Source organism: Chenopodium quinoa, unplaced genomic scaffold (genome assembly GCF_001683475.1).
Source record: "Chenopodium quinoa cultivar QQ74 unplaced genomic scaffold, ASM168347v1, whole genome shotgun sequence".
Taxonomy (NCBI): domain Eukaryota; kingdom Viridiplantae; phylum Streptophyta; class Magnoliopsida; order Caryophyllales; family Amaranthaceae; genus Chenopodium; species Chenopodium quinoa.
This window is the reverse complement of record NW_018743503.1, coordinates 3,559,318-3,583,507: the sequence shown is the minus strand read 5'-3', so window position 1 is coordinate 3,583,507 and position 24,190 is coordinate 3,559,318. Positions and strand designations below refer to the sequence as shown.

The 24,190-nt window shown below is 38.9% G+C and overlaps 2 protein-coding genes across 2 annotated transcripts; one reads left to right on the top strand and one right to left on the bottom strand.

Annotated features, from left to right (window-relative positions):
• Nucleotides 1-5,011: 5,011 nt before the first annotated feature.
• LOC110739490 lies at nucleotides 5,012-8,581 on the bottom strand. Its single transcript, XM_021919933.1, has 3 exons — nucleotides 8,059-8,581; nucleotides 7,009-7,956; nucleotides 5,012-5,028 (listed from the first exon to the last, which is right to left on the bottom strand). Exons 1-3 carry the CDS (start codon nucleotides 8,579-8,581, stop codon nucleotides 5,012-5,014), a joined length of 1,488 nt encoding a protein of 495 aa, XP_021775625.1.
• A 10,884-nt stretch (nucleotides 8,582-19,465) lies between these two features.
• Nucleotides 19,466-23,325, top strand: LOC110739546 (14-3-3-like protein D). Its single transcript, XM_021920006.1, has 7 exons — nucleotides 19,466-19,711; nucleotides 20,014-20,320; nucleotides 20,426-20,513; nucleotides 21,326-21,435; nucleotides 21,580-21,728; nucleotides 22,771-22,826; nucleotides 22,938-23,325. The coding sequence occupies exons 1-7, from the start codon at nucleotides 19,639-19,641 to the stop codon at nucleotides 22,938-22,940; spliced, it is 786 nt and encodes a 261-aa protein (XP_021775698.1). The 5' UTR covers nucleotides 19,466-19,638; the 3' UTR covers nucleotides 22,941-23,325.
• The last annotated feature ends 865 nt before the right edge of the window (nucleotides 23,326-24,190 follow it).

Sequence of the window (24,190 nt, the reverse complement as noted above, 5' to 3'; positions counted from 1 at the left end):
CGATCCGAGACGAAGAATTAATCCCAAAGGATTTAATGAGTCAGCAGAGTTTTACGAATACAGACGTCGGAAATCGAGCCTAGGGCGTCGAGACTGAACGTCGCAAAATCACAAGCAACAAGTATAAGCGTAGCCATAGCTAGGCTAGGCTAGCTCATCACAAGCCTAGGCGCACCATGGTGTGCTAGGCACTATCGCAGCCTAGGCATGCGTATGGCAGCCTATCGCACAACACCACAAGCCCCAGGCAGCCCATCGCAGCTAGCAGCGTGCTAGCCTGGGTGCCTGAGTGCGCATGGCAAGCCATCGCAAGTGCCACAAGCACCAGGCAGCCCATCGCAGCTAGCAACGAGCTAGCCTGGGTGCCTGGGTGCATGTGGCAGGCTATCGCAGCACGCAGCCTAGGCCAGGCACCATCGAAAGGCATGGCACCACATACAGCACCATCGCAATGTCAGGGGCTTGCGTGTGTGTTCGTGTGTGCCTCGCAGCCTCGCACAGCAGCAGTAATGATGCGTGTGGGCTGGTGCGTGTGTGCGTGCCTCGCACCAAGCATAGCAGTGCTAGGCACTGACTGATGCGTGTGCGAGGGTTGCATGGTGCGTAGCGTGTTGCGTGGATGGTGCGAGGGAAAGGGCCAGCATGCGTGGCTCGCTAGCAGCACGCATGCTGGCTGTGCTAGCAATGGGATGCGAGGGAGATGTTGCGAGAGATGCATGTGCGTGCGATAGGGAGTTCTAGGCAACCAGCAGCACCAGCGCCTAGCACTGGCCAGCACCAGCGCCTAGCACAGCCTAGCATCAGGCATGCGAGGCTGCTGGGCAGGCACATGCTAGCTGGCTGGGCTGGCTGGCACATGCTAGCTAGCAGCAGCCCAGCACCCCTTTTAAGTGAGGCGGTTTTGTGAGGGTGGGGACCAAGGCTTTGGGAAAGCCTTGGGGAGCAAGGCAATGGTCCCCCCCACCCCTCCATGGTCCTCACCTAACCTTCTCTCTCCCTTTGACACTTGTTGCATTGTGATTGGATTTATTTATTAATTTATTATAGAAATAAATTAATTAGCAAAATTATTCAAACTCCCGCATTGGTTGGGGAATGAAGTTCAAGGGTTCATTTCCCTATAAATACCAAGCTTGGGTATTGGGAAATGAAAAACCTTAAGTGGAATTAAAAAAGGCAACTCTAAGAAAGAGTAAACCTTTGATTCGTAAAACTCATAGTTATTTTGTCCGGGTCTTGACTAACCTTCAAGACTTAGGACGCTCGGGTCGGGTCGAGGGTACGATCCGTCGGAGATCTCGTCTTTTCGGGATTTTGAAGTAAGAGCTCTTTGGGAGCGAAGCACGCGTCAAAGGTATAATTCGTGTTCTTAATCTTGTTTGATTAAGTTTATTATGCTTGTTAATTGCTTTAATTAAGGGGCGGGTCTTGGTGGGTTTCCTTCCGCGTAGTGTCGGGTCACTACGAAACCCTACATTATGTTCATCCTAAACCCCTCTCCCTCATCTCCGAACCTAAGGTAGCTACCTAGGATGGCAATCTCATCCGTCCGAACGTTGTTAGGTTCAATTCTACCAAAAATTGTCCTCCCCGATGACCTGGTCCACATCCTAAGGGTCGTTTGATGAATTTTATGGGCACGGGCATGTTGCATTGATTCTATGTTCTCACCCGTCATCGCCAACCACAACTCCCCCGAGGTGAAACTATCGGGTTGCACAGTCAAACCGGTAGAGGGGAGGCCAAATTTCCTACCAAATCCATCCAAGGTGAGACGGTGAGATTTATTCATTAATCTATACACAACATGCGTAACCAAACCGTCTCTACCTTTCACAACATCAAATGAACTTAGGAATTCAAGAGTAATGTCCTCAAATGTATAATGTATCATATTAAATAGTTGAGTCATGCCAAGTCTAGAAAATAAATTTCGACATTCAATATAAATTCCTAGCCTAGCAAGAAGTGTAGGGTTTCGTAGTGACCCGACACTACGCGGAAGGAAACCCACCAAGACCCGCCCCTTAATTAAAGCAATTAAACAAGCATAATAAACTTAATCAAACAAGATTAAGAACAAGAATTATACCTTTGACGAGTGCTTCGCTCCCAAATAGCTCTTACTTCAAAATCCCGACAAGACGAGATCTTCGACGGATCGTACCCTCGACCCAACCCGAGCGTCCTAAGTCTTGAAGGTTAGTCAAGACCCGAACAAAAATAACTATGAGTTTTACGAATCAAAGGTTTACTCTTTTCTAGAGTTGCCTTTTTAATTCCACTCAAGGTTGTCAAATCCCAATACCAAGCTTGGTATTTATAGGGAAATGATCCCTTGATTTCCAATCTCCCATCAATGTGGGAGAGTTGGTAAAATGATAATTATTTAATTCCAAAATTAATTAATTAATCAACTCAATCACAAATCAACACTTGGCATAATTATAGAGAAAGCCAAGTGAGGCCCAAGTCTTGGGGGGACCATTGCCTTGATCCCCAAGGCCATGTATTGGTCCCCACACACCATGCCCAAAACCGGGTCAAGGTGTGCTAGCTAGCTGCCAGCTAGTGTGCCAACCAGCCAGCCAGTGCATGCTGCTGCTGGGCTGTGCTGGTGCTACGTGCTGCGCTGGGCGCTACTAGCACCTAGTGCTGGCACTGGCCCCCATCAGCCCCACGCACACACGCACACTCTTCGCGCCTCATCGCTAGCACAGCCAGCATGCGTGCTACTAGCGAGCCACGCATGCTGGCCGCATTGTCCCTCGCACCATGCGTACACACGACTCGCAGCCTCCTTCGCACTACCCACGCATCATGCGGCAGTCTTGGTGTGTGGTGATGCTTGGCTGTTGTGCGAGGCCTAGCACCACGCTGGCGCCCAGGCCCTCGCATGTGGTGCGATGCTTGGTGCTACCATGCGAAGGCTAGCACACAAGCCACCACGCACATGGTGCGCCATTGCCAGGCAGGCAACCATGCTAGCACTTGGTGCTTGCGATGGTGCTGCCATGCCAGGCACGCACGCACGCAGCACCCAGTGCTTGCCATGGTGCGCCTGGTGCCTGCGATGGTGCTGCCATGCCAGGCACGCACGCACGCAGCACCAGGGCCTGCGATGGTGCGCATGGTGCGCCCATTGCTGGCGATAGGTGCCATATGCACCCAGGCACCCACGCTAGCATGCTGCTAGCTTGCGATGGGCTGCCTGGTGCTTGAGGGGCTTGCGATGGCTGCCATGCGCACACAGGCACCCATGCTAGCATGTTGCTAGCTTGCGATGGGCTGCTAGGGCGCGCCTAGGCTGCGATAGTGCCTAGCACACCATGGTGCGCCTAGCACACCATGGTGCGCCTGGGCTTGCGATGAGCTAGCCTAGCCTAGCTACGGCTACGCTCATACTTGTCGATTGTGATTTTGCGACGTTCGGTCTCGACGCCCTAGGCTCGATTTCCGACGTCTGTATTCGTCAAACTCTGTCGACTCATTAAATCCTTTCGGATTAATTCGTCGTCTCGGATCGGTGATTCGATTGGGTTCGACCCGAAGGGTTCAGTTAAGATTAAGCTGTAATATCAATTGTACCTTGATATTACTGATCGGAAGCGACCTCCACCTAGGCATTCCGATCACTTGACCTTGCTGAAGAATTAGCTCTGTAATAATTCTGAACCCTCTATCGGAAGAATACACTTGTTGGAAGGATACCATTCCTTTCAATCTCCCACTTGTCCTTCCGGACAAGTGTGCATATTGTGTATGGCTCATTTCCTATGTCACTTAATGTTTCTTCGTGAACTATAAGGTAAGATTCTTTATCATCCTTATTACGTTCAGAAGTGTTTCTCAATCTCCGAGTTCGACTGTCAATAAGCAGATGATTTCTAAAATCCATCTGAGCACGGCCATGCATTTTCACAGTCTCACTCTTCGAGCGGCCTTGTAAACAACAAAACATTTTCCCTATTATTAGTAGGGGACAATCCCAGTCTTGTATTGTAAGTTCTTCTTACTAAGAGGACATAGTCTCCCGAGTGTTTCCGTTATGATCCCTAGTTAAGGCAGACGTTTGGAAACATCAAAGAGTCTAGTGCTCAAACAAGAAAACTTCACAGTACTCATGGTCGGAGGAAATAAGTTTCGATAGTCATAATGAGAAATGTACTTATGACAAAATTTAAATTTTCTTAAAGTACTCTCATAGGTCTTATCCAGTACAGTTCTCAATTGTACCTGTGCAAATGATTTATGACTGTCACGTCCTCGCAGCACAAGAAACGGTGCTGTAAATCATACTACACACTAATCTATGGCGGTCATCAATCGTCCATCTGTTAGATGACCTCGATTAGGGATACTTTTCGATTTAATATTCAATGTTCACTTAACAGGAAAAAATGTTTCAATGTTCAATTAGAGAATTTGGGGGTTTTTAGAGAGAGAAAGAGTGGAAGATGATTGAAGGTGAAAGAAAAAATGAGGAAGGAAAGGGAAAATCGGTTTTTTTTAAAAAACTGAAATTCGCAAGAAATTTCATCACGCCTGATCAGGCGGGTGCTGCCCGGTGAGATCGGGCGGAGGAAGCTAAAGCCAGCCTGTTGCTGTTCCTTGTGCTGCGTACCTGCTGCTGTTCGCGCCCGATCGGGCTGGTAACGCCCGGTCTGATTGGGCACTGTATTGTTCTCTCTCTCTTTTTTTTTTTTTAGAGATGCTGGAATTTTCAACCACCTGTGCTCGATCGGGCGATATATGCCCGGTCTGATCGAGCATAAGGGGTGAAAGTACTTAGCCGAAAAAAATACGCAGCTTCTTCCTCCAAGTTCCTCTCGCGCCCGATCGGGCGGGTGCTACCCGGTCTGATCGGGCGAAGAGGATTTCCAATCTTCACTTGCTTCTTTCAACGTTGTTGCTCGCGCCCGATCGGGCTGGCCTTGCCCGGTCTGACCGGGCAACGAGCAAAACGCCTTGTTTTCCACTTTTGATGAAATCTCTCGGCATCTCGCTCCTCCTATATACCGATGTTCTCTGAAAAATAACAAACACAACACAAAAATGACATAAAGACACCAAGGGAGATAAAACTAATAAATAAATAAATAAATAATTAAAAAAAATAAAAAATTAAACGAAAAGCGGGTTGCCTCCCAAAAGCGCTTGTTTATAAGGTCTTTAGCTTGACCATATTGATACTCATTGGCTCAACCGGGATCACCACACGGAAGAGGAACTCCGCAATGTCGCCCATGGGAATGATTGCCTCCAAGTGACTCCTTAATTTTATTATTTACCCGCCTTATTGTAGGGTTTCGTAGTGACCCGACACTACGCGGAAGGAAACCCCCAAGACCCGCCCCTTAATTAAAGCAATTAACAAGCATAATAAACTTAATCAAGCAAGACTAAGAATAAGAATTATACCTTTGTTGCGTGCTTCGCTCCCGAAGAGCTCTTACTTCAAAATCCCGAAACTACGAGATCTCCAACGGATCGTACCCTCGACCCGACCCAAGCGTCCCAAGTCTTTAAGGTTAGTCAAGAGTTGTGTATTTCCCAATACCATGCCTTTGGTATTTATAAGGAAATGCACCCTTGAACTTCATTTCCCAACCAATGTGGGAGAAAGAATAATTTTGATAATTAATTTATTTCCAAAATAAATTAATAATTAATTCAATCACAATGCAACAAGTGTCAAAGGGAGAGAGAGGGTTAGGTGAGGACCATGAACCTTGGGGGGGACCATTGCCTTGCTCCCCAAGGCATGCTCCAAGCCCTTTGGTCCCCACTCCCTCAAACCGCCTCAAGCATGCTGTGCTGGCAACTTGCCTTGCTGGCCAGCCAGCCTAGTCTGCCCAGCGAGCCACGCCTTGTGCTGGGCCCTGGGCGCTGCTGCCTGGCTATCGCACACACACGCACATGCACACGCACAGCCAGGCTAGTTGTTGCGTAGTGCTGCTGCCTAGCATCCCAGCATCCCCATCGCACGCACACACGCACCAGCCCCACGCATCATTGCTGCTGCTGCTTGCTAGCCAGCACGCACTGGCACTCGCACACGCACACGCACACGCACACGCACACGCACAGGGCATTGCCTGGCATGCTGCTGTGCGAGGCTGCGAGGCACACACGCACACACACGCAAGCCCCTGGCATTGCGATGGTGCTGTGCGTGGTGCCATGCCTGCGATGGTGCCTAGGCTGCGTGCTGCGATGGTTCGATAGGCCTAGGCATAAGCACACGCACGCACGCAAGCCCTTGGCATTGCGATGGTGCTGTGCGTGGTGTTAAGCCTGCGATGGTGCTTGGGCACTCGCACACGCCCAGCGTGCTGTGATGCGAGGCAAGCACCCATGCTAGTACTTGGTGCTAGCGATGGTGCTGCCATGCTAGGCACGCACGCACGCCAGCACCTAGTGCCAGCGATGGTGCGCCTGGTGCTTGCGATGGGCTGCCATAGTGCCTAGGCATCATGCTAGGGCTGCGATAGCCCCTAGGCATGATGCTAGGGCTGCGATGGTGCCCAGCCATCCTAAGGCACGCATGGTGCGCCTAGGCATGCTGCTTGGGCTGCGATGGTGCGCCTAGCACACCTAGTGTGCTTAGGCTTGCGCCTAGCCATGCTAGGTGCATGCTAGCTCGAACTAGCCTAGCATCCACATGATTAGACCATTGTGGTGCTACGGCTACACTCGTACTTGTCGCTTGTGATTTTGTGACGCTCGGCCTCGAAGCCCTAGGCTCGATATCCGACGTCTGTATTCGTAAAACTCTGTCGACTCATTAAATCCTTTCGGATTAATTCGTCGTCTCGGATCGGTGATTCGATTGGGTTCGACCCGAAGGGTTCAGTTAAGATTAAGCTGTAATATCAATTATACCTCGAAATTACTGATCGAAAGCGGCCTCCACCTAGGCATTCCGATCACTTGATCTTACTGAAGAATTAACTCTGTAATAATTCTGAACCCTCTATCTGAAGAATACACTTGTTGGAAGGACACCATTCCTTTCACTTATATCTGGACTCGCCTTCATGTGGCCAAACACATCATCAGGTGGAATTTTGTCCTTGCTTCTCACGAAATTTCTATCAAATACATACTTATCAAACAAAGGGTTAGTAGCATCGATTCTCAAGCAAGTTCCACCATCAAATATAGAATTATGTTCATCATAGAGCTTGAACATAACTTGTTTATCCTGGGCCCTAATGGTGACTTGTCCTTTGGGAACATCTATTAGGGCTTGACCTGTGGCGAGGAATGGTCGACCAAATATGATCGGGATCTTGCGATCTTCTTTCATATCCATGACAACAAAATCAACAGGAAAAACAAGTTCACCCACCGTAAATAATACGTCTTCAACCACACCCTTAGGGAGTCTAGAGGTCCTATCAGCCATTTGAAGAGAAATAGGGGAAGGTTTAAGTCCTCTCAAACCTAAGTTCTCGTATAACGAATAAGGCATTAGGTTGACACTAGCACCTAAGTCGCACAAAACTCTGTCGAAAAATTTTTCGTTTATCGTGCAGGGGATAGTGAAACTACCAGGATCATGCAGCTTAGGTGGTAGGTTATCATATAAGAGAGTAGGGCCTTTATTATTTACTACTTCCTTATCCTTATGTTGATCTTTAATATTCTTCACAAAATTCGCAAATTGAGGCATTTGAATTAAAAGATCGGAAAAAGGAGTAGAGGCGTGTACCTTCTGAAGAGCTTCGCAGTATTTCCGAAAATGTCTATCGAGCACGACCCTTAATAACCTTTGCGGGAAGGGAATCAGTTCCTCATAAGCCGGTGGAGCAACATATTTGGAACTTTGAGCATCTTTACCCTTTTCATCTTTTCTAGACTCCACACTGTACACTTTCTCATCTATTTGCCTCGGAGATGATTCATCTCTTCTCAAGAAAACTACATTGCATTGTTCTTTTTGGACCTTCGCTTGATCATGAAGAGTTGATAAACGACTCACCTGTTGTGAAAGTTAACTTATTTGGGTTTCCATGAGCTTACTCTGGGCTTGCAACTGTTGGATGGAGCTACCTTGTTGTTGGATGGCACTGTTAGTTGTGGTAATGAAGCTCTCCATCATCAACTCAAGGCTAGATTTCTGGGGAAGTAGTTGCGTTGGTTCTTGGTTCATAGGTGGTCTTTGTTGGAAACCGGGTGGTGAGTTGTAGTTGTTGGGTAGGGATGGTTGTAATGGTGGATTTTGTTGTGCTTGGGTGTTCTTATAAGAGAAGTTGGGATGATGTTTCCAACCTTCGTTGTAAGAATTGGAGTAGGGATCAAAGGGCTTTTTGGGGTTCGAAGAGTAGAAAGCATTGGCTTGTTCAATAGACATCTCACTCATGTTCTGCGGACAATCAGGTGCGATGTGGCCCTGCACATTACACATTTGATAAACATCCTGTGGGCTAGTAGAAGTTCCAGCTTGGAGCTTATCAAACCTGCTTCTTAGTGCCTGCACAGAACTGGTTAACATAGTCAAAGCATCTACATCAAGTTTACCTCCTTTTTTCATATTCTGATGACCTCCTGGATGGTAGTTATCGTTGGCCGCCATTTTTTCTATTAGTTCCCTGGCTTTTGTTGGATTTTTGGTCATGACCGAACCTCCGGATGCAGCATCTATGTATATGCGAAATTCATGAGTCAACCCATTGTAGAATGTTTGGATTAACATCCACTCTGGGATGCCATGATGAGGGAATTATCTCTTTAGCCTCTTGAATCTCCTCCAAGCCTCATAGAGAGACTCGTCATCTGACTGTCGGAAGGTAGATAGCTTGTTCCTCAACCTAGCAGTCTTCTCCTGTCCTAGAAACTTCACTAAGAAGGCCTTCACTAGCTTGTCCCATGTGTCAAACGAGCCAGTGCCTTCATCTCTCAACCACTCCTTTGCCCTATCCCGCAATGAGAAGGGGAAAAGGCAAAGTCTAATAGCATCATCTGTTACACCATTCATTTTCATTGTGTCACATTTCTCCAGAAAACTATCAATATGACTTACCGGACAATCATGCGGTAGGCCTGGAATCATTAGAGATAAATTGAATGAATTAGGGCTTAAGATCGAAGTGCTGAGCCGTCACAGGTGGCCTGACAATGCTAGATAGGAGTCCGGTAGTCGTATCAAGAATACCGCACTCCATAAGGGATTTCGTAGCATCTTCCATGTTTCTCCTACGTCGATTCCTTGTTCTCCTTCTCCTTATAGTTGCATCGATCTCAGAGTCAAATGGTTCAAGATCTTCTGACCCTGAGCGTCGTGCGGGCATGCAACAAGAAAACTAGAGAAATAATATAAAAAACACAAGAGAAAATAGCCGAAGCAACGAATAAAGCTTAGCAAAAACGAATCACAAATAATCAAATGAAACCGTTAGTCCCCGGCAACGGCGCCAAAGTTTGATAGGCGTGTCGCGTACCTAACAAAAATAACCTAACTATTCCTCCTAACTATGTAGTCGGGCAAGTAAGGGTCAAATCCCAAGAGACTAAGGTTCACCTAAATTATCTAGACTCAAGTACTTACCAAGCAAGAATCAAACAATGGTGGAATAAACTAAAAGCTAATGTATGGAAAACTTAGAATAAATCAAACGAATATAATAAATCAATAAACGAAAACATCCAAGATCAAGTATCACCACAATTACGATTGATGCAATTATATATCTACCCCTAACATACAATTCCAATTAACATGGGGAAAAGTAAACCCTAATCAATACCAAGGACCTCTCTCGAGTATCAATGGCTTCCCTAACCTACAATCAAGCCTATTCTCATGGTATCATGCAAATTAGAGACATTAAACACTTTACTTCACTTTCCAATTATCAATTCAACTACTCTCGTGATGAATTTCAAACCCTAAATCAATTTACTCAATTCCGTTAAAATCCAACTCTCGTTGTGATAGAAACAATGGAATAATAACAATACTAATTATCTCTAATATAGCATTGGCATAATCACAATCAATTTAGCATAGACAATTACAATGGTTATTAGAGAATTTAAAGAATTAATTCATGCATCAATCATAATTGGGCTACCCTAGATCTTGGAATAAGAAATCTACTCACGCATATTGAAGAAAGTAATAACAATCATAATGATAGAAAACATGATTGAAAAGCATAAATTATTGAAAGAGAAAGGAATAGAGATGAATACCAATGATGCTTCAATTAAAATTACTCAAATTGTTAATCAACAATACCCAAATCTAACCTAAGATTTAAATTGCTAAAAGGAATTAAACTAAAGTTCTAGAGAGAGAAAGAGGACTTAAGGAAAATCTCAATAATCCACTAATGAAAATTACACTGGGTATTTATACCCTTAATGACCTAAAAATAATAAAATTAGAATTCGGAGTTGCGCACAACTGTGCCCGATTTGACATGCCCGATCGGGCACATGGTATAAACAACAGCGCTGCTTTCTTTTCTGAACTTCCTCTGCGCCCGATCCAACCGGGCGGGTAGCCCCCGATCGGGTGCGAGGCACAACGTCTACCCTAGCTGCCTTGCTGATCTTCATAATCTTGAACGCCTCCAGCCTCCACGCGCCCGGTCCAAACCGGGCGAAGCCTGCCCGATCGGGCGCGTGGCATAAAACCTTAAGATAACTTCTTTGCTTCAATTCCAGCATCAGTCAGGAGTCCCTACTGTGCCCGATCTGACCGGGCATGCTTAGCCCGATCGGGCACAGTTATAAAAACTTCTTTTGCTTGCTCGTTCTTCTAAGTCTTGGCTCGTGTTTAGCTCGATTATACATCCTTGTCCCCTAACATCTCCAAAATGCTTCAAACATGTCCGAATTATCCGAAAAACTCCAAGTTCCTGTAAAACTTATAAAAATGCACCGAACACACTAGAGAAGAGAATGTTAGCGGAAAACGGCTCTAAAGAGCCTCAAACCATACAAGAATGTATTGAAAAGTTGGGGAAAACATATGTGTAAAACGTGTATATCACTTGCTCACCCATGTTGTAGCTTGTCCACATTTTTCGTGAAACCCACAAATTTAAACCCTTGGCCCCGAATTGGTTGCTTTTCCCAAGTCTAGCTTGGGGGAGCTTTATTGCATGGTGTTTTGTGATGAGTTTGGCATTGAATGTGGAGCTTCAAGAAAAAAAAAAGAGAAGAAGGAATCACAAGCATGGAGGTTTATTACTTTGAAAAAAAATAAAAAAAAATTAAATAAAGAACAAGGAAAAAATTGATACAAAAATAAAGAAGTTTCGTTTTTGAAGGAAAAGAAAGAAAGATTTGATGCAAAGAAAAAAAAGAAGAAAAGAATTGGAAATTAAAAAAATATAAAAGTAGTAGTGGATGTTTCTTGAATAATTTGGGTATGTGCTCACGTCAATGAAAATGATGAATCGAGGATGTTATTAATTGCATTTGATAGCTCCCCGGTTAGACTATAATAGCCCACATTTCCCAAATTTATTTCCTACCCACTTTTATCCCGGCCTACATTACAAGCTTAAAAAAGTCCTTCCGATCTTCGTGCATGGTATTGTGTTCATGTGAAACGAGTCTTTTGTCAAAATGCTGGAGTATATGTCATATTTCGAGTCGACATTTGACTAGGTTGAACGATAATATAACCCTTTAAACACACGAGTGTTGTGAGATGGGGGGTTTGATTTGCATTATTGGTGGGGATGGTGAGAGATCGAGCTCACTTTTAGCTTGCCACATAAATAGTGTGTTGAGTGACCACAAAGGTGAGATATTCTAGTCATCGATTCTTGAGTTGTACATGGTTGATTTCGCTTGACGACTATTTAGGTTGATTGATGGTTTGAGTGATTTGATTGGTTGGCTAAGATGCATGCTTGTTTGATTTCGATTTTGAGTCCTTCGTTTAAAATTGCATTATGGGGTGAAGTATGTTTACTTGGTTGCTTGTTATTTTTGATTGCCTTGCTTGAGGACAAGCAAGAGGTTAGCTTGGGGGAATTTGATGTATGAGTTTTATACCATGTTTTATCCCGGTTTTACAACGTATATTTGCATGGTTTTAGGCTCTTTGGAGCCATTTCTCGCTAACAATCTCTTCTCTAGTGTGTTCGATGTATTTTTGTGAGTTTCATAGGAATGCGGAGTTTCTTGGATGAATCGAACACGTTTTGGATGTTTATAGAAGAAGTTAGTGCATGAAGAAGAAGGTTTCCCCCATGCCCTGTTGACCCTAGCTTGCCCGGTCAGACAGGGCAAAGAAGGATGAGCAGAATATGGAGTATGCGTTGCAGCCCTTAAGTGCCCGGTTGGGCATGTCTTGCCTGGTTGGACTGGGCACAGAGGAGTTAGAAGATAGTTAAGAATTTCGAAGGCAGCAAGTAATTTGAAGGCCGCTCGCGCCCGATCAGGTATGGTCCGCCCGGTGGGACCGGGCACGTGGTGGAAGGAGAACTACGAAGAGGAAGAAGCGTCGTATCCCAGCCGCCCGATCGGGCATAGCTCGCCCGGTCGGACCGGGCACTGCCTTACGGAATCCGACTTGCTTATTTTTGTAATCTTATCTTTTTAAGGGTATAAATACCCTTTGTAATCACAATTAGAATTAGACATTATTATATCCTCTAGTATTAGTTTTCTCTAAGAACCCTAGTTTTACTTTCTTTAAGCAATTTAATTCTTCTCTTAGCTTGATTATTGTTCATCAACAATTGGAGTTCTTTCAATTGAAGCAATTTTGGTATGTATCTATCTCTTTCTCTTCTCTTTCAATTATTATTGCTTTTTGATTATGTTTTCTCCATTGAATTTCATTATTGATTTTGTTAGCATGTGTGAGTAGATTCATAATCCGGGATCTTGCAAAGCATAGATATGATTAATGCTTAGACTTAATCTTTAAATTCTCCAATAATATTTCCAATTGACATGCTTGATTGATTGTGTTTATGACAATACTAGATTAGGAATAATTGGTATTGTTATCATCCCTTTGTTCTTATTGCAACGGAAGTTGAATATTAACGGGATTTGGGTATTTCAATTAAGGGTTTGAAGGTCATCACGGAAGTAGATGATTGAATGATTAAGAAGTTGAGTATTGTGTTTAATGTCCCTTTTTTGCTTGATTCCATGGAAATAGGCTTGATAGTTGATTTGGGAAGCCATTGATAACTCGGGAGAGACCTTTGGTATTGATTAGGGAATGCTTTTCCTCTTGTCGATTGAATTGTTATTGGGGGTAGATTTATTTATGCATTGATTATATTCGTGGTAATGCTTGATCTTGGATGCTTTAGTTCATTGATTTATCACATTCTTTAGATTAATTGAGTCCTTTAATTATTCGTTCTCAGAATTTCATCACCATTGATTTGTTACTTGCTTAGTGATTACTTGAGTCTATTTAATTAGGTGAACCTTAGTCTCTTGGGATTCGATCCTTACTTGCTCGTCTACATAGTAGTGATCTCGTTTGGTTTATTTTTGTTAGGTACGCGACACGCCTATCAAATTTTGACGCCGTTTCCGGGGACTAACGGGTTTCTTTCTGATTATTTGTGATTCGTTTTTACTAAGCTTTCGATTTGTTGCTTCGGCTATTGCCCCTTGTATTTTTGATCTCCTCTTTTTAGTTCTATGTTTCATGCAAACTCGATGTTTAGGTTTATAAATATTAACACCTTTTGACTCTGAAATCGAAGCTACTTCAAGGAGAAGAAGAAGTAGAAGAAGGGGATATCAAAATACAAGTAAAATGACCGAAAGAATCAAATCTTTATTAGAGTACGGCATACCTGATACCGCAAACGGGCTCCTATCCAACATTGTCAGACCACCTATTACCGCTCAGAACTTTGAATTAAAACCTCAATTCATACAATTCATCTCCAATGACTCATTTGCAGGCACATCTCATGAATGCCCTGTTAGTCACATAGACAGTTTCTTGGAGAAGTGTGACACCATAAAGCTCAACAGTGTTACTGATGATGCTATCAGACTTCGTTTGTTCCCTTTTTCACTACGGGATAAAGCAAAGGAATGGTTACGAGACGAAGGTATAGGTTCCTTAGATACATGGGATAAGCTTGCCAAAGCTTTCTTAGAAAGATTTTTAGGGCAAGAGAAGACTGCAAGTTTAAGGAACGAGCTAGCTACCTTTCGTCAATCTAATGATGAGTCTTTATATGAGGCATGGAGAAGATTCAAGCGCTTACAGAGACAATGCCCTCATCACGGTATCCCAGAGTGGATGTTGATCCAAACATTCTACAATGGTCTGACCCATGAGTTTCGCATATACTTTTTTCGTTTGTGTACATATCATTCCATAAATGAATTCATCAACAGCACACACGGCACAACCTAGTTTAGTAGGCAGCCGGTCCCCTAGTACGGCCGAGTCTAGGACTGGGGGTGCCGCCTTTTGGTGCTTGGATCACTCTTGTTCATCTCCAAATCTGACCGTCTCCGTGTCTGTGCAGGACACTATGGCTCGGACTAGATGGACGGTTGTAGATCCGGATTATAGGGAAGAGAGCACAAAAGGTGTGCCGCCTAAGGTAGAATAGGCTAAAGTGTTGACCGGCTGTAACTAGCAGGCGAAAATCGAGCAGTTGCTTGCAAGATGTACAAACGGTTAAACGGATGTACCTCCTTGAAAGAGGAGAATTGTTTGGAGAGTACCCAGGGGGTTCTCAGAAATTCTCCTGTCTGTCAAAAGCACAAACGTTTTACCGGCTGTAACTAGTTGGTAAAAAGAGACAATTTCCCGGAAGATACACAGACAGCTGTTAGATACACAAGCGGTTTTTAGATACACAGATGGTTGTCAGATGTTTTCTCTCTAGAAACGACTGACTTTCTTTCTAAATTTTGGAAATGTCCGAAAAAAGAGGAGGGTAAAATGCTATTTATGGAAGGGTAATTTCAGGGGCATCCCCGTAATTTCCCCAAAAGGTGAACAGTTAAAATTGTTCACCAATACCTAAGTGACAAGTGTCACAAGCGCCACGTGGCATGCCACGTCACACCTGTGAGAGGCAAATGTTTTGGGTAAAAATATCCAAAGCCACGTGGCCCGATAAGATGGTGACACGTGTCACCCTTAGAAAGGTCCAAATTAAACCTCTCCTCTGCTGACACGTGGCATCCCCAATGATTGGGAAAAAGACGGCCTTCAAGGCCCAAATTCCCGTGATAGCCCACCATTCCTAGGTTTCCATAACCTAGGATAACGACACGAATCCCAAAACCCTATAAAAGGGAGATGTTTCCACCTGGGAACAGACATTCCATTCAATACGGAAAAACCAAAGCAGTTAATGATTGCAGATAATTAACTCTCACCTCAGAGAATATTCTCGATCTCGGAATCCGAGAGGATACTACTTTACTTTCTGCACTTTTTACATCTTCCGAACACGTTCTAACTTGATCGTCGGAGGCGGAACTCCACCCAACCGAAGTCTCCGTTGTTTTGCAGGTACAGGCGCTCGGAATCTAGTCTTGGTGTTATAACTCTCCCGAGGGACACAGAAAACCCGAAACAAGTAAATTTCTAATGAGGTTTGTAAATAACCTTGATGGTAGCAAAACAATTATAACAATAATTCATGTAGCAAATCAATTATAGTAAGAGTGTTATTCTTTTTCAACAATCTTCTCTACTTTCTATACTGGATTTAGCCTAAACTATTCATCATCATATTTCAATAATATATTTCTGAAATTAAAAACTTTTAATTGACATGAAGTAAATGAAAAATATTTACTAAAAAAAAAGGTGTATAATCTTACTCTAATTTTTTTTATAAAGAAAGTAGTACGTGTATTCAATAATTTCAATATGTAAAAATTACAAATGCTTTTTTAACGTTAACTTTGATAACTTAAAACAATGGAGTGAATGATTAATGATAATCTATCCCTCTATTTATATGTAACTATATATTAAAGGCGGAATTAGGAATGACACATGTCATTTCTTGGTTAAAAAATTATCTGCTACAAGATTTTTTTTCCCCCCAGAGCTTCTTAGAGAATATTTATTACTATGCAATAATATTTTCCTTCTTGGTAATTATACTCCATTTAGGCCCCGTTCACTTCACCTTATTTTTGTTGAATTGAAATTATTTTTACTGAACTGAAATTATTTTTGCTGAACTTGTATTATTTTTATTGAACTGAAATTATTTTTGCTGAACTCAAATTATTTTTACTGAACTTAAATTATTTTTACTGAACTGAAATTAATTTTACAGGACTGAAATTATTTTTGCTGAACTGAAATTATTTTTACTAATTTTCTATTATATTTCTTCTTTAAAGATACCGAATTTTACTGAACTAGACTTTTTTTTACTGAACTGAAAATGTTTTAACTGAACTGAACTTATTTTTACTGAACTGAAATTATTTTTACTGAATTGAACTTATTTTTACTTAACTGAATTTATTTTTACTAAACTGAAATTATTTTTACTTAATATTATTTTTTTAAGGTGAAGTGAACAGGGTCTTATACACATTCAGCAAAAATATTATTCTTATATTTAAAACTATGCAATAATATTTTCCTATCTCTAACTTTGAAGTAATCCATGAAATTTTTATTAATCGTGCATGTAATACTCCCTCGGTTTTCTTTAGTACGATATAATTTTTTTATTTTTTTATTTTGTAATTACATAATTCCATCTTATTTTGCAATAAAAAATAAATATTTTTATAATTAAATATATTGTTAAACTAATAATAAGTAGTGAAAATCTCCACACGGGACTCAACCTAGGCCCTGTTCTTTTGAGCTTCTGGACAGAGCAGAGCATGAGTCAGCAGAGTAAAGCAGAGCAGAGCAGAGCATATTTCATTATTATTATTATTATAGATGGAAGCCCGTGCGATGCACGATTTTTTATACATAAATCTCATGAAATGATTATTTTCTTAATTTAACCCTATAATTTTTTTTATTATTTGCTTGTTAGAAAACAAATAATTTGTTTTATTTTTATGCAACTTATAATGCGACCTTAATCTACTTAATATTAGTTATATGAAAATTATAAGTATGATAAATATTAGAATAAAATCATAATCCTATTCGTATTTTTTTAACCTATGATTCGTTTGTATAACGAAAACACATTGTTCCACTATACATATATAGTTATAGAATCACTATTTTTCTTTCACAAACAATAACTTGGACCACCATTATTCTTTTACTCCGTATCAACTTTATACAATGAAAAATTAGTAAAGTAAATCCAAAACTACAAGGTTAAAATAAAGACGGTGGGAGTAATAGTAAAAGATATGACTTTATAAATTTTTAAATAGTTAAATGAAATATATATATACTACCAAGAGTGTTGCGTTACTAAAATTAATCTAATTGAATAAAATTTAATCCTTATAATAAAATTTCATCATCATATGTCCTTAATAATAGAGTTATATGTATACACTACTACAATGATTTTTACAATAATAATATAGATATTCTACCAGAAACTATAATATATAAAAAAAATCAAAATTATCAGAGACATCTCTTACAATCTTTAAATTTTTTTCCCTACTATTGTAACATTATAGTTGACTTAGGACATATTATGATTTACTGAACTGAGCTGAACTGAATTGAAGTGATTGAAGCTGAACTGAACTGAATAATATATGAGAGAAGGAAATTAGGAACTAACTGAACTGAACTGAACTGAAAATAAGTTGAAGAGAACAGACCCTTACTTTTCCAATCCACACATTTCTCTTTTGGATTTATAAGTGCTTGAAGAAATTTCTTTCAATTGGCGCATGGACATAATCCCTTCAAATACAGAATAATTAATATTAAGTTACAATTAAGTTGTTTAACAAAATTTAATACGATAAGTAACATAATTAGATTAGGTAAAATAAAACAAAACATACATCTTATAAAACCATGAATAACAATCAATTTATTTTGTTTACCATCAGAAAGCCTTGATATACTTACATTATTTCCAATATTTTTTGTTAATCAACGAATTAGACCTGAAAAAATTCACACCATGAAAAAGTGTAGATTAATAATAATCACATGTTTGTGTTTTTTGTATAGTATATATACATTGTCTATTTACAATTGAAAAAAAAAATCAAAATTATATTTTTGAGAGGATGTATAAAAATCTTTAATATCATCCTATCTTATATATTTGTGGAGTAGCAAATAAATCTCTTATAAATTTTATTATCTAATCATGAAATAGGTTGCTAGATATTATAAATATTGAACATTTTTTTTTTGAAGAATATTGATAAAGATTGAAAGTAATTGTTATTTTTTTTTTTTTGAAGAATATTGATTTTTTTAAATTTTTTTTTGAAGAATATTAGTTAATTATTAATAATTTATATTTCTTTTAAAATGTTTTTTTAAAAAAAAAAAATTGATTGAACGTTTTCTTAAAAACAAAATAAACATTTATTTTCCTTTTTCAAATATTTAATTTTAAAGTGTTTGTATATAATAATTGTATAATTTATAGTTTTTTTAAAATTAAATCCTAATATCAAAAGATCATATTTCAAAAAAGATAATTTTTAGTTTTTAAAATAATTTAAATCTTAATAAATCATTATTCGTCGTTTTTACCTATGTGGAAATTTTTTTTAAATTTCATTCGTCACTTTAGCTTATGTGGCTAGTGAATTTTTTTAATTTTAAAATAAAAAGAAAATCTAATTTTTAATTGGTCGAAATAATATTAGGTTATTTATATAATATTAGGTTAGATTAGATTATTATTATTATTATTATTATTATTATTATTACTACTACTACTACTACTACTACTATCATTATTATTAATATTATTATTATCACTATTATTATTGTCGCATTATTATTATAATCATTAAGTATTATTATTAAATATTAATTATTTATTATTATTATTATTAAATATTAATAATTTATTATTATTATTATTATTAAAAATTAATAATTATTATCTTTAAATATTAGTTATTATCTTTTAAATATTATTTTTTATCATAAAAAATCAATTATTATTATTATTATTTTTATTAATAATTATTATCATTATTATTACTATTATTATTAATTATTAAATCTTAATTAATTTATTATTATTATTAAATATTAATTATTATTATTATAATAATTCAATATTAATTATTATTTTAATTAGAGCAGAGCAGAGCAGATCAAGACTCAACAGAGCAGAATAGCCCTAAAGAACATGGCCCTAGTTTATCTTAAAAAAGAAAAGGGGGAGCATGAAAAGAGTATTATGATACGAACGAGTAAAAAGAAATGAAAAAGATGCTTTTAAAGGGTTGAAAAAAAGGGAAAATAAAATTAATTAAAAAAAGAAAGGTACCCCGCCTAAACCCCAAAAAGATTCCGTGTCACTATCGTGTGAGCCCTTAACATCTCCCCACCACCACCATCACCATTCTACCATTCTTCCCTCTCTCTCTCCTCTATCTTCCTCACCTACACTTTCTCTCTCCTCTCACCATTGTCGTTTTAGAGAGAGAAAGCTTCATCTACACTTTTTACTCTAACCAGAGAACAACCACCAACTCGCTCATTTCTCAGATCGGCAGTTTTCAATGGCTTCTACTAAAGAACGTGAGAACTTCGTCTACATCGCCAAGCTTGCTGAGCAAGCTGAACGCTACGATGGTGATGATTTCTTCCTATCTTTTTTCTTTTGTTTTGGAATTTGTTGGAAAATGAAATCTGTTTGTTTTTTTTTTTGGTTTAGTTCACTGTACTTTGACTTTTATTATGAATTTGCAGAATTTAGGGATTCTTGATCTGCTTGTTGTTTGAATCAATACTGTTGATTTTCCGGTTTTTTTGGTATTAATTTGATGGATTTTGCGTTAGATTGAGCAGAATTTGACTTTAATTGATTAATTGGAGTAAATTTCAATTTTTGAGTGCTGGAATTTGATGAATTGATGGTTAATGAATTGTGGCAGAAATGGTGGAAGCGATGAAGAATCTTGCGAAGCTTGATGTTGAGTTGACCGTAGAAGAGAGGAATTTGCTTTCAGTAGGGTATAAGAATGTTGTTGGAGCACGGAGAGCTTCGTGGCGGATACTGTCGTCGATCGAACAGAAGGAAGAGGGCAAAGGGAATGAACAGAATGTGAAGAGAATCAAGGAGTATAGGCAGAAGGTCGAATTAGAGCTTACAAACATTTGTAGTGATATTATGACTGTTATCAATGAGCATCTCATTCCTTCCGCAACTGCTGGCGAATCGACCGTCTTTTATTATAAGATGTAAGGTTTTTTCGGGTTTTATGATGATGGAGGATCTTTTGTAGGGTATAATGTATGAATGTGTGTTTATGAATGTGTGCTTTTGTTGCTTTAATGTTGTTGCAGGAAAGGTGATTACTATAGGTATCTTGCTGAGTTCAAGTTTGGTAATGAGAGGAAAGAGGCTTCTGATCAGTCTATGAAAGCATATGAGGTGAAATTAATTTAATGTTTGTTTTCTTGTACTTAGTGTTATATTGTGATGGTAATTTTTTAATGAGATGTTAAAGAATCTATGCTTTATTGTAACTTAGAGTCAGATTGACTCAAATGGAATGTGATTTTGTGCTACATTTGATTGCCTTAGACCCTTTTGAAGACGAGAGCCTTTAGGTGGCACCAGGTTAATGGTCTAGTCATGTGTTAAATTGTTGATCCATGACAAAAAGAAGCTAGTTTTTTTGCCAGTGAAAATCACTGATGAATACAAAAGCTATCATATTTTGACACCAGTATTCTTTATGTTTACAAGCATAATTATTTTTGTGGGTGTATTCTAGAAATATCTGATATGTATGTACTTGTGAATGTGTACCTTCCTACATAGATTAAGTAACGTCTTTCTTTGTCTACATGTTTGTTGATCTATTGGTTTTCGTGCTATTCTATTGGTACATCTGTTTCTTTATGGTATTTTTTCTTACCTTCGCTGCTCAAGAGGTATATATGAATTTGATCTGGTTGTTTTCTTTATATGTCCCCTTTTGCCTTTTGCCTTTTGCCTTTTGCCTTTTGCCTTTCGCACTTATGATTTGGCTATGAATCTAATTACTGTGTAGGTGTTGGACTTAATACTTTCATATTGTACAGTAAGTGTGACATTCACACTTTAATATTTGGATGATATGGAAATTACATGCTTGTATAATATATCAGGATACAAAATATGGATAACTATGCATTTATAGTGCATCTCAATTTATGTTGGTGGTTTGTCTGCTTATTTCAATACTTCCATTTTCGCAGAGTGCCACCACAACAGCTGAGGCTGAGTTACCTCCTACCCACCCTATACGCTTGGGATTGGCTCTCAATTTCTCAGTATTTTATTATGAGATTATGAATTCTCCTGAAAGGTTTGTTTTCTTGTATATTTTGTTCAACTTGAAGAGCTCTGCTCATGTCAAAAAAAAAAAAAAAAAAAAAAAAAAAAAAAAAAGACGGACAGGGCTACTTCTTGTGTACCTTCTAATTCATTTTCCTTCTTGAAATGTGTCCAGGGCCTGTCACCTTGCCAAGCAAGCTTTTGATGAAGCTATCTCAGAACTTGACTCTCTGAATGAGGATTCATACAAGGATAGTACTCTAATCATGCAGCTCCTTAGAGACAATCTCACCTTGTGGACTTCTGACATCCCCGAAGAAGGAGGTGATTATTTTTGCAAAAATTTTCAACACAATTTTCTGTTATCTATATTTTATATACGTTTTCAAGCTTAATATATATTTCGTGTCTTTTCTCTTTTGTGGATTCTATAATTTAATCGATCATGTTTTAATCTCTTGGGTTCCTTTGTCTCAAAGTCCTGACTAATATTTGGTTTCTGTACAAGAAACTTAAAAATTAAATTGATGAAAGGGTAGGAGACTTGAAGGATATAAGAAATTTGATTAATTCAAATAATATAATCAGATGAAAGGAAGAGGAGGATTTTCTAGACTAGTTTTTTAATGGAATTTGTGTAACTTAGTACGCGATGAACAATTACAAGCCTAGCATTGCATGTTCACAGGTGCTTGAAAACGAAATTGCTAGGTGAATTCTTGAGTTGTTATGCCTCCCATTTTTCCTAGTCTTTAAAATAACATATTGGGAAAGAGAAGCTTTGGAGAATGTTTTCTCCAGAATTAATATTTAGTATTCTTATCAGGAGCTATAAATATCAGGAATTTGTTTTATTACCTGTATATATTTTGCGGAACCATGAGATGTAACTTAGCAAGGATGGTGAGTCAATGAATATGAATTGCCTCCTGGGAAAAGAAATAAGTATTTGGTTTGCTGTCAAGTGGATGTGGAGCAATCCATGATCCCAGTTCAGCGGGAGTCCCACTGGGTTATTGCTGATTGTGGAGGTGTTAAATATTAACTGAATTGATTCAAGATGTCATGTGAAAGTTATCAGCATTAAACAAGGTCAAAATAATCCATAGATGGTTTGTGGTTATGTTTTTAGGTTTAGTAGAAATTTGCACACCTGTTAGAATTATCTTTCAGCGTATCTATATATCTTTTGTTACCTTATCAGAAAAAGTTCCTTTCGTGGGATGTGCTGAGTTTGATCAAAATCTGGCACAGCTATATGTGGCCAAGTTATATTGCATTAGCTTCATGATTTATTTTATTATTATCTTTAGCTGCTTCTATCAGTTCGTAAGCTCTGATACTTTTTATCCTGATCTTAAAACAGAAGACTTCCTCCAAAAGGGAGATGGTGCAAAATCACATGCTGGTGAAGATGCAGAGGTTAGTTGGTTTATGATCCAAAAATTGCATGTTTTTTTCTTCTTCTTTTTTTTCCCCTACTGATCCATCTATAACATCAATTGTAATCGTTTAATTACTCGTTCTTTGCAGTGAAGAGCATTGGCATGAAACTTGGGGTCGTGGTGTTTTAGTTAAGAAGTAGAGAAGATGATTTGGATCTTTCTTTTCTTTTGCTTTTTGTAACATGGCATTGTGCCATGTGGGCTATTAGAGGCTTTGATGCACACAAAAATATGATACTCCCATTTGTGTCTCCTTGCTTCTCTTGACAGCCCTGGAAGATAAGGTTTGAGGCGTGGCTGATGATGCCATGAATCAGTTTCGACCATTTAATGTCTTTTAAGATTGATAGTAGTTCTTTTTTTCTCCTCCCTCCCAAACGATATTCTCTATTCCCATACTTCTTGGTATGTGTATCAGACCTCTTAACTTCATTATGGCTGCTCTTAAGGTTATTGAGTAATATTTTTCGAGGCCTTGTGTTGTTTTGGGTTTTTCTTCCCCAAGTTATATGTTTTATTCAAGGAGTGAAATTATTTTTTGTAATTCAAGGGACTGCTGCACATTTAGGGTTGAGTGTGTTTCCTAACTCCTGCAATCCCTTTCTGGGCTCACAGGAACAAAAATGAGAATAATATTGGCTGATGTTGCCATAATATGCAAGAAACTGTGTGATGTCTTGGATCACATCGTTGATCAATTGCCTATTTCCTTTCTTTGGCTTAGGCCTTGAGCATGCCATTGCTGAACAAATTATTGGCTTAGGCCTTGAGCATGCCATTGCTGCATACTGTTATCGTGGACTCATGGTTTTTCTTGCATTTAATTTTTTAATTGGTAAGGGCAAAATGTTTGTGAAAGATTGAATTTATGCTTTCTTGTCATGGTATTGTGTGATTTGTGTCCACCTTTGATCATGGTTGGTCAATGGTTCAAACTATTTTGATAGGAAATCTAATACTACGTATTTTTTTTTAAGGAAAAAAAAATATTTTTATATATATATTTAAATATTATTTCTAAAGTAGTAATTGTTTACTATGGAGAATTTTTTTAATTAGAGCATATTTAGATATTTTATAGTATTATTTATTATTTAAAACCATTTTATAATTTTGTTTCATACTAATACAAAAACATGTAGCATTATAGAAACCATTGATAAAGTGTCTGGGATGGACTTCATAGCAGTTTTTTATAATTTCAATTCTCGAAATTCCAATTCAAATTCAATTTTATACTATTCCAATTTCAAATACAGTAATTTGTTTTGCAAAAACTAAAAATTGTGAATTTATAATATCAAATTCCTCCACCTCCACCTTAGTTGAAAATTTATAATG

What these genes read in the sequence shown, in the direction of transcription:
- LOC110739490 (XM_021919933.1), bottom strand. Translation starts at nt 8,581, where the DNA reads ATGGCGGCCAACGATAACTACCATCCAGGAGGTCATCAGAATATGAAA. An exon ending in CAGTGCCATCCAACAACAAG is followed by an intron (nt 7,957 to 8,058) that starts GTAGCTCCATCC and finishes TTCATGATCAAG; the next exon opens with CGAAGGTCCAAAAAGAACAA.
- LOC110739546 (XM_021920006.1), top strand. Translation starts at nt 19,639, where the DNA reads ATGGCTTCTACTAAAGAACGTGAGAACTTCGTCTACATCGCCAAGCTT. An exon ending in GCAAGCTGAACGCTACGATG is followed by an intron (nt 19,712 to 20,013) that starts GTGATGATTTCT and finishes GAATTGTGGCAG; the next exon opens with AAATGGTGGAAGCGATGAAG. An exon ending in ACCGTCTTTTATTATAAGAT is followed by an intron (nt 20,321 to 20,425) that starts GTAAGGTTTTTT and finishes ATGTTGTTGCAG; the next exon opens with GAAAGGTGATTACTATAGGT.